The following is an 18,573-nucleotide window of genomic DNA, read 5'->3' as shown; positions in this document are numbered from 1 at the left end:
CTTGTCCTTCAAAGGATTGAGAAGAGCCCAGTTGAAAGACAATGTCTTGAGTTTGCTTCCCTGGCATCTCATATCCATTAACTATGAACGAACGACCACTACTCATGTCTCCTAATATTGGTTTTCAAAAACGAAATAATATACAATTCGCCTTCAATACATCAAAGTTGAATGTGTCAATTCTTCTGCTTAGTGCAAAATTTACACTATTAGAATAAATATACATCCTGGCCCTTGTCAGTTTTCGCTACGAATACTTTACTGGTGGTAGGACCTCTTGTGAGTTCGCACGGGTAGGTACCACCGCCCTGCCTATATCTGGCATGAAGCAGTAATGCGTTTCAGTTTGAAGGGTGGGGCAGCCATTGTAACTATACTTGAGACCTTAGAACTTAGATCTCAAGGTGGGTGGCGCATTTTCGTTGTAGATGTCTATGGGCTCCAATAACCACTTAACACCAGATGGGCTGTGAGCTCGTCTACCCATCTAAGCAATAAATAAATAAAAATAATACGCAGAATAAGTGTGTTGATATATGTAGGAATGCTTGATGAATTTTATTATGAAGAGACTGAAACAGAATCATGTAAAAATCTTGGCCCTACCTTAATTCCCAGTAAGACAAAATGTAATAGAGTAATCAGGTATGATTTTCATAGGAGTACACATGCAAAATAATTTACAAGTAATTAATAATAAAACAAATTTGCTTCATAATCAATTTAATTTAATAAATAAATCTTTTAAGCTGTCTATAAAATACAAATATAATCATTGTTAAGTGATATAGGTTTCATCAAACATGTAATAATACATCTCGAATCTGGCACTAGTTCATATAATTAAACAATAAAATATCATTTGACCAGCATTTCTGAGAATTGTTTAAAATGTGCATAAAAGTGCTAAGGGTACAACATACAGTGTGTGTTTATTGAATATTTTGGTATTCTGATATAATAAATACTGGAGATACAAGGGTCTGCACCATCAATGTGCATACTCCTTAAACTGAAGTTATTAACAACATTTATAACCTATTTGAAACTTTTTTAGTAGCTCGCAATATCTTTGTCGTCATTAAGCCATCAGCTGAAATTTGAGCATTTATAAAACCCATTCTTTGCCTAGGGTCGCATTTTTTCGTTCTGAATATAATTTAAGTACAAGAAAACAATTTAAGTAAGAAACATGTGATATGAAAAAAGTACTGCAAGAATTGGATTTTAAGAGGTAAGATGTCTCGTGTTGTTAGGTTATACACACGAAACAAAAACTACGTTTTATCTTTAAATAAATGTATACAATAATAATACAATAGTTAGTTAAACCAGGACTCGAACCAACAAAACGGGACCGACACAGCGATTTCGGAATGTGACTTGCAATTTCTACGTAACTTATTTTTATTTATATTTAATAACACAATTAAACATTCTATTACTAACAAACACTGATTTTGTTGACCAAAATCCAGCTTCTACTAATCAAGATCAAGCACTCACATAGAAGCACAGTTTAAACTTAAAATTCAACACTGATACTGATTTTATTTTTCTTACAAAACATAATTCTGCCTTTTTAAACACAAAAAAATATTCAAAACATTCCATAACTTAGCTTGCCATTGTTTCATATTAATCTAACGTTATCCAGTACAACAAGATTGCAAAATTAATCATTTTACCCTAGGCGTAAATTTAAATGCGGTACATTTTAGTTTTATAAAGGTCGGTCACCGTAAACTCCAAGACGAGGGTCAATGCTGATCAGCTCGTCAGACTCTTCATCTTCAGGACTTGATTTCAGATCGTTGTCGAGTTCAGTAGCACGCCAAGCCGCAATAGCTCCAGCGTTGAAACAAAGCGAGCGTGGTTGCAGGGTTCCAGCGTCCACAGTAATTATCGCGTGAAGTAAGAAGGTATTTACAAAACTCCGTCTCGTTACGAAGCCTGCGCCAATTTCGAGATCCTCTCGTCCAGTTTCCGTATCTCCTTGTTGAGGCTGTTCACGTTCAGCGCGAACACTTCTTGGACGCTCTGCAGGAGCTCCCGGTTCTTGTGGACGCCGCCCGCGATGCTGCTCTGCAGCGACTCGAGCTCAGTCAGCGACTTCCCGAAGTTACTGGCTGTTGGAAATTTATTTATGTGTTTATTGAAGTCAATATATCCTAATATTATTTACTAGCGAACCGCCCTCGCTTCACTTCGGAAACTGTAATTTACTATTGATTTCTCCACTATTTAATGGATGTTATACATATAAACCTTCCTCTTCAATCACTCTATCTATTAAAAAAAACCGCATCAAAATCCGTTGTGTAGTTTTAAAGATTTAAGCATACACAGGGACAGAGAAAGCGACTTTGTTTTATACTACCTATGTAGTGATGTGTTTATTGAAGTCAATATATCTTCTATATATTAATACGTGAAGCAAAAACTTTGTACCCCTTTTTACGAAAATTGCGCAGACGGAGGAGTATGAAATTTTCCACACTTATAGAGAATATAGAGAAGAAGTGCACAATACTATTTTTTTTTTAAATAATGCATAATAGATACATTAAATCAATAAATAAAACATTACACACACCACCATGTATTTGACAAATATACTTTTTGTTTATTGTCAATTGTCAAACTTTTGTTAGTGTTTAAAGTCTGTGGTCAAATTGTGAATAGATAAATATTATTTTTCCCTACCCACAGAGGTATTAAAATTAAATTTAGGGGATGATTGGCCCCTTGGATCGGTCTGTCTATTTGTAAGGGGTTTTAAAATAGTTGTCTGGTGGACATAATATATAAGAATGGAGCATCAGAATTTACGTGAATCTACGTCATTACTTTAGGAGCTTTAAGGCGTCTGCAAAGCAATTCGACCGACGGAAAGTGTCTGGGAGTATTTGCGAATTATTTTTAAGGATATTGCCTAAAATATACGTAAAAATCAGCTTTCAGAAAATACGTGGAGTAGGTCATGATTTTATGTACTTTGATTACCTGATACCTGAAAATTGGCCGTCTAAGCAAGGTAGCAGGCAGGCATGCGTTCTTAGTACATACACTTCGCAATCGGCCACATTTCGTTAGAGCTTAAATTTTCAGATTAAAATGGTAAAACTTTTTTTTATTTTTTATTGCCCTTGTAGGCAGATGAGCATACTGCCCACCTGATGGTGAGTGGTTACCGTCGCCAATGGACCTCAGCAATGCCAGGGGCAGAGCCAAACTGCTGCCTACCGCTTAATACTCTCCACAAGCCTCTTTTGAAGAAGGACATGTCGTAGCGAAAAGTTCAATAGGCCTGTAATATTGGCTCTGTCATACAAAAAATAGTTCCTTAAGGGTGAATATTCTTTATGTTAAAGAATTATTTAATTTAGGGGAATTTTATTCAGTAGACTACATTATATGACATTTGACATGACACTGGTCAGTGGTTAAGCTAATATTATTTTTAATTATTATTAAATTTTGAATATGTACCTTGATGATGCAGAGCCTCTAGCGCTTCCATCCTTTCAATTATTTCCGAATGTGAAATGCCTTCAATTTGCTTCACCAATTTGTACAATTCGTTAACCTGTTTGAAATAAATATAAATGATGAATTTAATAATGAAACATCAATAGGTACAGTTTATTTTTTTTTACCTTCGGCTGTCTTGAGACATTTCTCTGCAATAGATCTAAACATAAGATCACGTCTGTTTTCATTTTATCTTGAAATTTTATTTATTAATAATGTGCGTATTAATATTTGTTAGAAAGATCTTAAGATGGCTCATGGGTGATGGTGGTCACGACCCTCAGACATGAGGAACACGACTCGAGGAGGAGGAATATTTGTTAGAGTTAGCATATTTTAGTTGAATATATTATTTCAAGTTTGATTCGTATTGAATATAAATAACACATTTTGGTTGTCAAGGTTATTAAGCTATTGCATAGATTTTATCGCGGGCTTTGAGCGCGGCGACTGAATCAAGAAATTCCGTAACGAAAATAACCTGACACCCCCACTATTCCTACTATGTAGCTCGCGTTCAACACATTCACACGTTGCGCTTGTGTAGTGTTTGTGAATAAGCGCATGGCGTGATGTCACACTGCATGCGCATCATGAAAAGTCTGCCCATCTCTCTCTCGCGCGGTCTAGCTTATGAGTGTGAAGGGGACAGTTAATGTTTTGATTTTATTAATGTTTAATATAGCGTGGTCTTGTTTTAATTATTGTATTAATATTAAATTATCATTGTCTAATTATAATTGCATAAGTTGATAAAAAATGCTATGCAATAACTTTACCGCGGCATTTCCCGAGTACCACACGTTTTTATTATTATTTATATTTTTATTGTCGTATAGGCATACGAGCATAGTGTGTGTCGCACTTGATGGTGATTGATTACCGTCGCTCATGATGTCAACGATGCTAGGGGCCAAGCCGCTGCCTACCGTTTAATAATCTCCACAAGCCTCGTTTGAAGAAGGACATGTCATAGCGCTCGTGAAACACCGTGGAGGGTAGCTCACTCCCAGACCCGTATGCTTAGTGGGAGTTTCTAAAATCGAATCGAGTGTACGTTCTTCACGGTGAAAAGTGCAGAACTCTAGAGTGCGAGTAGACACAAGTTACTCGATTTGCAGTACGTTTATTCATATCATTTTTCATAAAAAAAAAGATTAGGCTCTATGGTATGATACTTTTGCCTCTCTAGTTGGAAAAATAGATCTACTAAAGAAATACTCGATCGAAATGTCGAAATCCACTAATTTGTAACTCGCACTCGCACAAATGTCATTCGTGGTACTCACTTCGGTAAAATTATTACGATTACGAAATCACAACGTCAATATGAACTCGCACTCACAACATAACACCGGGTACGTTTGTCGTTAGGGGCGCTGTTTCAATTGCATACAAATTTGAGCAAACTTACTCGCTATCGAGAACGTTACAAAACTCGCATTAAGCACACCAATAACTGCTCATCAGAAGCAACCAATATGAGGTCTAACCTTCTCATCGAGTTGCGGGTCGGCGGGCGTGAGTGCGGCCCGGAGCGCGTGCACGTTGGCCAGCAGCGCACCCACCCGCGCGTCCGCCGCCGCCACCTCGCCCGCCCGCAGCGCGCCCGCCTGCGCCGCCAGACGACACGCTGCGCCCGCCAGCGTCGCCTGCACGCACACGGTACACTTAGGGCGTCGACACATCGCCTTTTCGCATTAAAAGTGTACAATTTCCAAAAATATTCGAAATTGAATTAATATGCGGAATCTTTTGGTACCACCAGTATTTTTCTCATAAATACTGTCAAAAGAGCGTAGTTTAGTATTAGTTTTTTTTTTTTAGTTTACCTATATTTTGACTACTATTAACAAAATAATACATAATTTTATCTAATTTAAAAGACAGATAATGTAACTGGTAAAAAAAAAAATTTGCAAAGATGATTAATAATATTATATTAAAAATATCACATGTTAAACCTTTATAACACTCTCCTGTAAAATTATAAAGTTTTGAGATTATTAAGATTTTAATTCGAGAAGACGACACGCGCAATTAAAAAGCTAGACATGTATAAAGGTGCTGGACCAGATGATATTCCCCCGGTTTTTGTTAGACGTTGCGGCTCTGCTTTGGCTTTACCTTTGTCAATTATCTTCAACAGATCCTTGAATGATGGTGTATTTCCAGACATTTGGAAGAGCTCTAAAGTAGTCCCAGTATTTAAGAAAGGCGCCACAAGCAATGTTAGTAACTACAGACCAATTTCCATACTTTCATGCATTCCAAAGCTCTTCGAGTCACTTGTCTGTCCTTTTATTACACAGCATCTAAATAACTTTATTTCTGAACATCAACACGGGTTTAGAAAAGGCCACTCTGTTGAAACTAATTTAGTCTCATTTACGTCTTACCTCTGCCGAGAAATTGATAGAGGTCTGGAAGTAGATACAATTTATATGGACTTTTCCAGTGCCTTCGATAAGGTCTGTCATTCTCGTTTAATAAATAAATTACGAGGCTTTGGGATTGGTGGGTCGTTGTTGGAATGGTTTCGTTCGTATCTTGCAAAAAGACTCCAGTTTGTAGTGGTGAATGGTCATAAATCACAGGACTACATAGCCATTTCAGGCGTACCACAAGGCTCCCATCTCGGTCCTGTATTGTTTTCGGCTTTTATTAATGATATAACTTCAGAAATACGCGACAGTCAATTTTGTCTTTTTGCTGACGATTTAAAAATATACAGAACAGTTACTTTACCAACAGACTCAGAACTTATACAATGTGATCTAGATAGAATAAATGTATGGTGTAATTTAAATGGAATGACATTAAATACAAAAAAGTCCTATTACATAAAATTCTCTAAAAAACTAATCCCTATGACATCCTGTTATGTACTGAATGATGACATTCTGCAGCAAGTCAATGAAATTCGAGATTTGGGCGTGATGATGGATAACAAATTAACATTCAAAGCACATATTGATACAATTGTTATTAAAGCTGCCAGAATGCTGGGATTCCTAAAAAGAAATACTAAGGGATTTATGTCCTCAAACACTAAAATAATATTATATAACTCGCTGGTTCGCAGTCAACTTGAGTTCGCATCAGTAGTTTGGGGTCCCCATTACGCTACTTACTCGCAGCGTATTGAGAGCGTACAGCGTGCATTCACTAGGCACTTGGCATTCCATTCTTCTAGCATATCTTACCGTACCACATATGATCTACGTCTTAAACATTTTAAAATGATATCGCTCGGCAACCGTCGTAGAATAATTAATATCATGTTCCTAAAAAAACTAATTTCCGGAAGCATAGATTGTAGCCACTTACTTCAGAAAATCAACTTTAGCGTTCCATACCACTGCCCACGGCATCCTATTACTGAAATTTTCCATATTCCCGCAAGTAGAACAAACCTCCTTAGATATTCCCCTTTATCAAAGATTTGCAGTGAATTTAACCAAATATGTGCATTAATTGACGGCATTGACATTTTTAACGACACGTGTCCTGGTCTCAAAAACAAACTAGTATCCAAGTTCCTTTGCTTATAATTGATGAGAGAATGTCATTCTGATTACATTGCGCAGTCTGTTCTATGTATTTATATTTTTTGCATTGCCGCGCTCGACTTTTTTAATTTTTTTATAGTTTTATAATTTTTGTTTATAATTTTTTACTATATAAATATGTGCATTATTTCTTATTTAGTAATCTGTAAAGTTAGTAGTGTGTGTAGTTAGCTCTTGTTTTCATGTTGTTTTCAAATATATATATTGCTGTAGCATGTCATAGTGTGTTATAAGAGATTTTTGTACATGCCTGTAACTGGCTTACATATCAGTACTTAATTTTATACATGTTAATTTTAAGCTTGAATGTTTTGTGTGTATTGCTGTTGGTGTGTCTAAATAAATAAATAAATAAATGTCTACGGTGCGGCGCCGGCTACCGTGTAACGGCACATGGCAGTAACCATCGTTTCCAATACAGTTTCTGTCGTAACATGGATCGCGAAAAACGTATTATTCTGCTCCTGTTGCTAATTAATATGACGAAAGAAGAAAAAACAGAATAAAAAAAAAATTGGGTGAATCCATACCTTTCTATAATGAACCATGATGGAGGTTATTTTAAGAGAAAATATGAAGCGCTGAAAATATGTGGTATTAACAAATTTTACGAATATTTTGCGGAGCAGGAGCAGTGTGCCGTGTGTCAGTGCGGTGCACCGTACACCGTAGACATGTGTCCACGCCCTTACGCGCCCATTCGCTCAGCGTCGCCATAACGAACCAATCGAATTAGCACGCGAATTGCGAATGCGTAACTATACTGAGACCTTAGAACTCATATAATTTTTTACTGGTGGTAGGACCTCTTGTGAGTCCGCGTGGGTAGGTACCACCGCCCTGTCTATTTCTGCAGTGAAGCAGTCATGCGTTTCGGTTTGAAGCGTGGGGCAGCCGTTGTACTGTTACTGTACTGTAACTCATATCTCAAGGTGGGTGGCGGCATTTAAGTTGCAGATATCTATAGGCTCCGGTAGCCATTTAACAACAGGTGGGCCGTAAGCTCGTTCACAAACCAAAAAAAAAAAAATTCGACCCTTGTCGATTTTTATAAAGTTAACCTTTGATGACCACTCTACGAAATACACTCTGACTGACCCGCCATATTCATTACGTCGTAGTTGTTAGAATAATGTTAAAATCTAACCGTGAATATATAACAATAAAAATGTACGCTCGATCGTAATGTTTGTCATTTATTGCCAGAACCCAAACTAAATGGGAATCGTTTCCATTGTCACGAATTACATTTTACAGATAAGTGTCAGCTCACCTGTCCAGTGGCAGCTTGGAGTCGTCGGAACGCCTCCTCATCCCTCACGCCGGCAGCCTGCTCTAATTTGTGTAATCTATAGATTAAAAGTGAAATTGAAAAAGCTAACTCTTACTGGTGGTAGGACCTCTCGTGAGTCCGCACGAGTAGGTACCACCACCCTGCCTATTTCTGCCGTGAAGCAGTAACGTGTTTTGGTTTGAAGAACGGGGCAGCTGTTGTAATTATACTGAGACCTTTGAACTAATATCTCAAGGTGGGTGGCGCATTTACGTTGTGGATGTCTATGGGCTCCCGTAACCACTTAACACCAGGTGGGCTGTGAGCTCGTCCACCCATCTAATCAATAAAAAAAAAAGACCTTTGAAGTCATATCTCAAGGTGGGTGGCGGCATTTACGTTATAGATGTCTATGGGTCCGGTAACCACTAAACATCAGGTGGGCTGTGAGCTCGTTCAACCATCTAGGCAATAAAAAAAATGTAACTCACAAAATTATATTAAAATGTTATTTAGTAGTAATAAGTAGAGTAAGGCAATATAGCTTGCTCGGGCAAGCACCGCGGTCCTATCGGTCGGTTTGTGAGGTCGGACAGCCGGTTTACAATATGATTGAGACGTCGACCTCATGTCTCAAGGGTTCATGTCAAAAATTCTTATGAGTTCCGGATACAATGACGGGCCGGTGACAGTAAATACATCATGCCAACGAACCTTCCACAACACATTACCGGTAAGAAAAGTACTCCGGAGTGCGCAAATGTTCATCAAATCGTTATTTATTGAACTGTAGTAGAATTATTTTGTCCGTGCAGTTTGGGTCATAAAACATAGCCCGGCTAGGGCGGTGAGCATGTTGCGCGGGCGTAACGCCATTATCGATAAAAACAAATGAGTCATCGAAGGCAGGTACACGGCGGCGGGGTGGTAAGACATTGTTATGTTACGAGTCATTTGTACTTAGAGTTTATTCAAAATAATATTTGCACTTGCACTTGCGGGTTTGATTTTTATTACACGATGTTATTCCTTCACCGTGGAAGTCAATCGTGAACATTTGTTGAGTACGTATTTCATTAGAAAAATTGGTACCCGCCTGCGGGATTCGAACACCGGTGTATCGCTACATACGAATGCACCGGGCGTTTTATCCTTTAGGCCACGACGACTTCTTGTTGTTATCAACAATGTGTTAAAATTTTTCACTGAAATGAGAATAGATCCCGAAAAGTTACAGTGTTAATTTCTGCCGTTCTCGTTAATTTGCATGTGGTGTAAGTGTTCGATTAGTGATTTTTCTTTCATTTTTATCACTAACCCACAAAATGACAAAACTAAATACACTATCGATAGCGCTTATCGACAATAATGCGTATCACTATGCCCGTCCATAAGGCTCGTGAGTGGAAGAGAGAGCGAAATACTCGCTTCACCGCTCTCCGATTTTTTATGACCCAAACTGCACGGACAAAATAATTCTACTATAGGCTACTTTTTAATCTGCTAATATTATTTGTTGGTTATTCACAATAGAAACTACTTAATGTTTGGCTATTTCGTTACCTGTGCTCGAGTTGAGCAACCCTTGTGGTCTGCGCGAGGCTTATTTCAGGCTTCAACTTCAGCTGCGCCGTGATCAGCTCACCCTGCTTCTTCCTGCCGTTCGACGACAGGTACTCCCTGTAATTACAGTTCGATTCCTTTCCACTTTTGACAAAAATACAATATATACAGGGTGTCCCAGAAAGAATGGATAATCCTGAAACACCTCATAGCAGAGCTATTGGGGACTCAAAATGAAAAATAATAAAAATATATTTGTTAGGTACCTAATACCCAAATTAAAAATAAAGAAAAAATAACAAAATTTCATGATTAAAATTGAAGTTCAGATTAACTATTATAAAAAATTACATTAGCTACTCAACGATTTCTTGCATATTCCGTCTATGTAGAATATTATAACACCAAAAAGCCTATGGATTTCATTTATTTGTAGCTGTTGTATATTCCAGAAACGCACAGCAGTATAGACAATATCAAGTTTTTTTTAAATACGTAATTAGGGTACTACCTGAGAATTTTGTTTATTTTGTGTCCCCAATAGCTCTACTATGAGGTGTTTCAGGATTATCCATTCTTTCTGGGACACTCTGTATATATATTTTTTCATATTTATTTAATAAGCTTGCAACATTATTTACTGACTGACCCATGATGTTTTTTTTATTATATAATAAACTTTGAGAAATGAGATCTAAGTATTAACATTAAGACATAATGTAAGTACAGTAGGGATTTGTCTACAGTCTTTAATCCGCAATGTTTTTTTTTCACAATGAATGATTTATTGTTTTTGGAACAGCATAAAATCATATTCGAAACGTCTTTTTTCCCAACTTATGCTGGTAACTTTGAGAGGTTATGCCAGCTTAATCAAGCGAGTGGGTGAGCTTACCGTACTTTAACCTGACAAATTTGCTACCATTAGCCCTAGCAAGAGCGCTTCGCAGAATGGGAAACGCGACTCACTGAGAAGATCTGACGAGAAACACAGTGGGATGTGTCTGAGGGTTAATTTGCTCGCCGAACCCCTCGTCACAAGCGACAGGTTCGACGAGAACGGTGACCGGTGCTTGAGGTACATAAATGCACCAAGCAAACATCGATAACTGCATTACGAAACTAATCAATTCCAACTCGTACTATCTACATCTTCTTCTTTTTCTCCACCTTATCCCACTAGGTGGGGTCGGCACAGCTAATTTTTCTCTTCCATTCTCTTCTATCAGCCGTCATCTCAACACTCACTCCTCTCTCTCTCATATCGTCATTCACACAGTCCATCCGTCTTCTTCGGTCGTACTATCTACATATTTAGCAATATTAAAATTGATATTTGTGTGTTTTGAACATTGCTTATCTGTTTGACTAGAAACTTTGTAATTGTTAGCAACTTCGGTGAAGGTTCTTGCCATTGTTACATTAATGTAAGACGATTTTATTTAATATTTCATGCATTTAGTCGTGGTCGCAGCGGAGCGTGGCTTGATTCAAGGAGTCTATTGATAAGTAACAGACAGATAAACCCGAATTGCGATTCTATTGTAAAAATAAATCTATTTACTTTAGTTTCTCGGCCTTAGGGTCAATTTGTTCTCCTTCTTCAAGTTTCAATTCTTCCAGAAGTTTCTTCGTTGTGTTGATTTGTACGGCCAACTTGGAGAACTCTTCCTGCACAAAAATGAACCATTTTTGGGGTGTCATAAACGCAAGACCGCTTCATTGCTTCACGATAAACTGGCCATCTAGCAAGCGATTTAACTGCTGTCTGCAACTTTGTACAGTCAAACCTGGATAAGCGAGAGTTCAAGGGAGCACAATCTCATTCTCGCTTATAGAGGTTTCTCACTAACCCGAGTTTCTCGCTAATGCTCCCTCTGAATTTCATTTCGCGAATTTCCGGATTCAAACGCATTCACTATTTTAAGTTTATTACTTAATGACAGTACTTTAATTTTCCATTTTGACATGATGCAGAACAGAACTTTCCTTCGCAATTGATTAACGATAAACTGAGTAAGGCCGACAAACAGGACGGTACACAGGCACACGTGTCCAGTCGAAAAGAATGCGATAAAATAACAATTTTATTTAGTTCCACGAAATAGAATAGGTTCAATATTGACGAGAAAAAAATACAAAAACAACGGTAAGAAGTTCCACGAAAGTTAAGAATGAGTCATAAAATAGTAGATGTTAAATTTGTAATTTGTTTTGTCAGTTGTTCCTCCTAAATAATATAAATAAATAAAGCTCGACTGTCGCTTATAGAGGTATAGATAAGTAGCAGTCTCACTTACGGAGGTCCATGAGGGAAAAATGACTCTCTCTTACACAGGTTTCTGTTTCTCGCTAATAGAGGTTTTGGGAGCTTAAAATGACGGGTCCTGGTTATTACTCTCACTTATAGAGTTTTCTCACTTATCCAGTTCTCGCTTATCCAGGTTTGACTGTATATAGTTTGTATTTATGTATATAATACTACAACAATGCATTTATGAATAAATTGTACATGTATTCATGTACACATTGTACATTATATTTAAATATCTCAGACAAACTTATTTTAGGTTTATTCAAAATTACATACTAATAATGTTCTATGACAAAATTACCAGTGAATTGAGATTAAATGCAATTCCTATAAGAAAAATTAAATTCTTTGTGGACTAGACATGTCTGACAGAATTTTAATGCTACCTAGAGAGGTAGCATTCAAATTCTGCCTGGTAGAGACCGGAGACATGTCAGTCTGCATTTTAATATAAAAAAAATGATCTAAAGTTATGTAATTGTATAGTAAGTTATGTAATTCATCATTCATAAAACTATGTTATTTCAGTGAGCAACTACATATTATTAAAATATTTTTTGCCAGAATGCTGTTTAAATTTAGACCATGTGAGATATTTTTATCACAGTAAATAAAAGATTATGCATATCGATGCTTGAAAGGCAAACATGACTAAGCGACAATGCGTGAACTTTACAGTAGACTAGTTTAAAGTTGAAATACCTGAAAACAAAATTTATTTTAACGAGTTTTTTTTTTTATTGTCCTTGTAGGCAGACGAGCATACGGCCCACCTGATGGTGAGTGGTTACCGTCGCCCATGGACATCAGCAATGCCAGGGGCAGAGCCAAGCCGCTGCCTACCAAAGCTGTAGTAGCTGTAGCTGTAGTAGAATCTAGCTAGTAGCTGTAGGATTGAAATGATTTTAATAGACCTAGAAATTTATATTTTTTGCACCTCAAATATAGTTATTGCCTATCATTTGTGTAGAAAGCAGTTATTGTCGCTTAGTCACGTTTGCCTTTCAAGCGTTGATATAATTGTGTCAACAGGTATCCAGTTACATTTGTTGGTTGTCAATAGCATAAGTTATTTTTATTAATGTTTAATAAGGATGGCAAACTCAAGACATTTTGTATGAAAAATTTGAATTAGTTGGACATTTTTTTAGGTTGTGTGTTTAATCAACAAACTCAATAAAAAACAAAACTGCTTCTTGCAATGGCCGCAAAAAGTATTTTAGTTTTTTAAATTTAAACTAATGCTTGTTCATATTGAAAACTCATGTATTTGAGTAATGTATGCTCCCTTTAAAGTTTCAATCGTCAATGACTGTTCTCATCTAGAATGACATGGCTGTCTTTGTAATTTGTTTAATATTATGTTTACACTTTATAGTAGAACATACTTACAACCCTACATACTGTTTTCACTTTCTGATGATATAATAAATTAAAATATTGAGACAATTATCCCAGTCAAGTAAGAACAGAACAAAATATGTATTCTTGAACTGACTAAATATAGGATTGCATTTATTTTAGAATTTACAAATTGTTTTCAGCTTTTGCAGCTATCTTGTATAAATAGATTTAACAGGTTCTTACAATGATTTTTACATTCCACTGTTCCTGATATTTTAGTGCTTGCTTGCTACGACTTCATTAAGTAGTAGTTTGTTTAATGTTACGATTGGACAGTCAAAACAAAATAACTATAAACTTTCTAGGTTGCTAGTATGATGATAATTTTACCTTTTCACTATCGCCAGCTTTGTTTTGTTGGTCAGTGACATCTTCGAGGAGTTCAGAAAACTCACATCTAAGTCTATTGTATCTTTGTAGTGGAGTCTCCGGGTCACCTTCAGCTGCTAGCTCCCATTCACCAACTCTAAATAATTAAAAATAAATCTGGTGTGTATAGATAAGCCTACTTTGATTAATAATAAAAAATTGAGTTTGATTTAATTGTAATGAAAACCCACCTGTAACCAATTCGAGATTTTCTGCTCAATTTATCTGAAAAATCTACAGGGCCAGTAAGGAACTTCCCTTTGAATTTATTGAAAGAATCCTTGACCGATAAGTGCAATTGTTCGATACACTCGTTCTCCTCCTCCTCATAAGGCTCCGGCTGATCGGCTTCCGGAAGATCATCAGTTTCATAAACATCGCGTTGGTCATAGGCCTACAAGAAAGTTCTTGTTATACATTTAATCTCCGACGTGTACAATATATTCCTATTGAGTATACTTACAATGCCGGGTAGATTTTCATATTTAGGATCAGCCATTTTATATATTGTAATGTTGAAAAAATATAAGCACTAGTTTGAGAATAAATAAATAAATGTTCCGTAATATGAATCAGAAATTTTGTTGGTCTGTGATGTCACGTCAATCGAATGAAAAAAATGTGTATAGCCTATGAATCGAACATAGAGCCTTGAAGCCTTTCTTGTTTTGATCTGTAAAATAAAATAAAATAATTGTGATATTTTATGAGCTTGTTATGGGTGAAATTTAAATCAACCCATACGTGCTAATATACTTATTTAATTTACTTAAATGGCAAATTATAGCTTCAGTTTTTTTTTATTGCTTAGATGGGTGGACGAGCTCACAGCCCATCTGGTGTTAAGTGGTTACTGGAGCCCATAGACATCTACAACGTAAATGCACCACCTACCTTGAGATATAAGTTCTAAGGCCTCAAGTATAGTTACAACGGCTGCCCCACCCTTCAAACCGAAACGCATTACTGCTTCACGGCAGATATAGGCAGGGTGGTGGTACCTACCCGCGCAGACTCACAAGAGGTTCTACCACCAGTAATTACGCAAATTATAATTTTTGCGGGTTTGATTTTTATTACACTTTTTTTTTTCCTACCTAAGCTGATAGCCTTGACAGGCTATTTCAGCGTAACCCTAACGTTTGTAGGTGAGCTCACGGGGCTCAAACCTGATGACGTTGCTAACACGAACCCTAGCAAGAGCCGTGCTTCGCAGAATCTACCACCGGATCGGAAACGCGACCCACTGAGAAGATCCGGCGAGAAACTCAGTGGGCTGTGTCTGGGAGTTAATTAACTCGTCGAGCCCTTCGTCGCAAGCGACGGGTTCGACCAGAACGGTGACCGGTGCTTGAAGTACCTAGAAGCACCGTTAGTGGATCGGGAGGATCCGATATGACGTGTTTTGGGCGACGTCGACTGCTTTCCATTCTGTCCGCAGGATCGGGAATGTAGTTACCGGCGGCCACGATGAGAGGGTTCTCGTGTCGTGCCGCTTTAGCGAAGTGGACCTGACGACGATGCTAGCACGAACCCTAGCAAGAGCCGTGCTTCGCAGAATCTACCACCGGATCGGAAACGCGACCCGCTGAGAAGATCCGGCGAGAAACTCAGTGGGCTGTGTCTGAGAGTTAATTTACTCGTCGAGCCCTTCGTCGCAAGCGACGGGTTCGACCAGAACGGTGACCGGTGCTTGAAGTACCTAAAAGCACCGTTAGTGGATCGGGAGGATCCGAGATGACGTGTTGGTTCTCGTGTCGTGCCGCTTTAACGAAGTGGATTTTTTACACGATGTTATTCCTTCACCGTGGAAGTCAATCGTGAACATTTGTTGAGTACGTATTTCATTAGAAAAATTGGTACCCGCCTGTGGGATTCGAACACCGGTGCATCGCTTCAACACGAATGCACCGGACGTCTTATCTTTTAAGCCACGACGACTTCAATGTTTCAGAATTAGTAGGCAGATAGGTAATAAGGTGCATACAACGAGTCTAGGATATTTTTTCATTAAATTACAAAATAAATGGAAAACTATAGAACATTAATATTAAAAAATTTTCACTACCTAGTTTCAATTATTAGCACACTTTTCTGGTTACACATATCAAATTTTTCTTATATTAGTTTACTCTTTAGTTTGCTTTATCTATACAATTTAACACGTAAGCGTGCTTTGATATAAAAAGAACTGATGTATTATTTTGATTTTAGTTTTTATCTGTGCTTAAAGTATAGTGAAGTAGTCTGTGAGATCCAAAGTCGACCGTCCGTCACAGTCTGAGTCATACATAGAAGTTTTTTTTTTCAATTTTTAAATCTATCGTCACTCTTGGCCTAAGAATTTCGTCATAGTTTGTTGTTCTTCCACTATCGTTTGCTGCATTGTATAGCTAATAACGGTGTTAAAGAAATAGTGAAATCATGAGTCTGCAATGGACAATTATCGCGACGTTTCTCTATACCGAGATCGCAGTCGTCCTCCTTTTAACTTTGCCGATAGCCAGTCCGAGCAGATGGCAGAAGTTCTTCAAATCGAAATTTCTAGCTTACATAAGCGGGCAGGCATCTATTTATTTTCTGATTCTCATTGGCGTGCTAGTATTATGTCTGCTAGATGCAATTCGTGAGATGCAAAAATATTCAAATATTGAACCGTCAGACCACCAGCATCTCGACGCCGAAATGCAAGGTAACATGAGATTGTTTCGTGCACAGAGAAACTTCTACATATCTGGCTTTGCACTTTTCCTCCTTGTCGTCATCCGTCGTTTGGTTCAAATGATTTCACAACTGGCTACATTGTTAGCTCAGTCTGAGGCAAACTTCCGCCAAGCTCAGAGTGCTACCACTACTGCTAGAACTTTGTTAGAGAAGCAAGGCACTGGCGAGGAACAAAGCAAGAAAGAAATAGAAGATCTGAGGACCCAAATTTTGAATTTGGAAAAGGAACTTTCAAAAGAGAAGAAAGACAAAGAAGCTGTAAAATCACAAGCTGAAGGTTTGAATAAAGAGTATGATAGACTCGCTGAAGAGCACAGCAAGCTACAGAAAAAGCTAACAGTTTCTGGTGAAGGTGATTCTAAGAAAGATGAGTAAATATTAGACATTACAGAATGTATGAGTCTGATTTTGATGAAACTAAATGTTGTCTATGCTGCTTCTAGTATTACTGTGTTGATCTATTTTAAAAGTATATTAATAATAGTTTGTCACTTGCTATTTAAATGTTTTCAGAAAGTTGCATTACACATCTGGACTTTGGAATCAGCTTAACCACAAACATTACTGATAATGAAATGAAAAATAAATTAACAAATTTTCATGTTCGTAGTTCATTAAAAAGAAAATCAAAATTTCAACATTGTTATATTGCTTAAATTTTATATTTAGAAATCCTTAAAATTTCAAAAGTAAATAGGTTAAGCCTTAAAATATATTATTGTTAGCTTTTTTAATTTTTTATTATAATTTTTATTTTAAGCTGTTGTTTCTTAACTTTTAGGGTTTTTGGTGTCAAACATGGATTTGTGTATGAAAAATGTGAATTGTAAGAGTGGATCTAATTTAATATTCCTTAAATTGTGTTTTGTCAATTAGGAATAATCAGATTTTTATAATTTACTAGTATTTTTATTGGAAATGAAAATGAATACATGTTTTTAATTGAAAGTGAACACCAATCTTTTGTAGAATAATAATGTTTAAAGATATTGCATTTGTGATTAATTCTCACTTTCAATTTAGATGAATTTGAAAACTGTAGCACAATTTTCATCCAAATCATTTTCAGATTCTTATTAACCACACAACTTCTCAATAGGAAGTTGAGTTCTGTTATTCAAGCCTGAGTTTTTTTTCTTTTCGGAACAGTAATTGTTTGTTCTTAATTGTAATGTAAAAAAGGCACGAATAACTTTGGAATAGGACTGCTTATTAAAAAAGTCTTGAATTGTTTATATGCTGGTTTGATTAAATAAAATACTTTTTTGAAAAACTGCATTTATTATATTTCTTCAAAATGTTCGAAAAACTTCCATCTACCTCCCATATTAATTTGTTTACCTCAAAACTTTTATTACGATTTGTAGGCCGCAGTGATAGAGTGAAGTAGTAATTAATACATTTTGGTTTGGGAAAGCTTTTGTACTATAAATCTGGGACTTGTCTCAAGATAGGTGGTATTTACATTGTTGGGTGTCTATGGAGCAGTAGCCATTGAAAACCAGGTGAGCCGTGAGCTCCATATGCAGTAAAAAAGGCTAACCAAAGAAAAATGCATTTGGCAACTTTAAATTGTAGATTTATACTTGAACATTTTCTTCGGTTTTCGCTCCGGTGTCGGTTTGTAAAATAAAATGTCCGTAATGTAAAATTGTAAGTTAATAATAAAATATACATAATGAAACTGCAATATATGTAATGACAATTAAAAACACGATATTTAAGGGTTCGAGCAATTTTAATTACTTAGATACTTTAACTATACAAATAAATAAAATTGAAGTGTCTAATACAATATATTACAAATATTAAAATAACCG

The 18,573-nt window shown here is 36.7% G+C and overlaps 2 protein-coding genes across 2 annotated transcripts; one reads left to right on the top strand and one right to left on the bottom strand.

The window, feature by feature from the left end:
- Nucleotides 1-706: 706 nt before the first annotated feature.
- LOC101735731 (dynactin subunit 2) lies at nt 707-14,907 on the bottom strand. The gene is made up of 9 exons (XM_004923587.3): nt 14,493-14,907; nt 14,221-14,423; nt 13,991-14,126; nt 11,507-11,613; nt 9,943-10,059; nt 8,380-8,455; nt 5,028-5,186; nt 3,493-3,589; nt 707-2,129 (listed from the first exon to the last, which is right to left on the bottom strand). The coding sequence occupies exons 1-9, from the start codon at nt 14,526-14,528 to the stop codon at nt 1,945-1,947; spliced, it is 1,116 nt and encodes a 371-aa protein (XP_004923644.1). The 5' UTR covers nt 14,529-14,907; the 3' UTR covers nt 707-1,944.
- Nucleotides 14,908-16,004: 1,097 nt separating this feature from the next.
- Nucleotides 16,005-18,026, top strand: LOC101735495 (B-cell receptor-associated protein 31). Its single transcript, XM_004923585.4, has one exon. The coding sequence runs from the start codon at nt 16,454-16,456 to the stop codon at nt 17,126-17,128; it is 675 nt and encodes a 224-aa protein (XP_004923642.1). The 5' UTR covers nt 16,005-16,453; the 3' UTR covers nt 17,129-18,026.
- The last annotated feature ends 547 nt before the right edge of the window (nt 18,027-18,573 follow it).

This window comes from Bombyx mori, chromosome 8 (assembly GCF_030269925.1).
Source record: "Bombyx mori chromosome 8, ASM3026992v2".
NCBI classification, from domain to species: Eukaryota; Metazoa; Arthropoda; class Insecta; order Lepidoptera; family Bombycidae; genus Bombyx; species Bombyx mori.
This window is presented reverse-complemented; position numbering and strand designations above follow the sequence as displayed.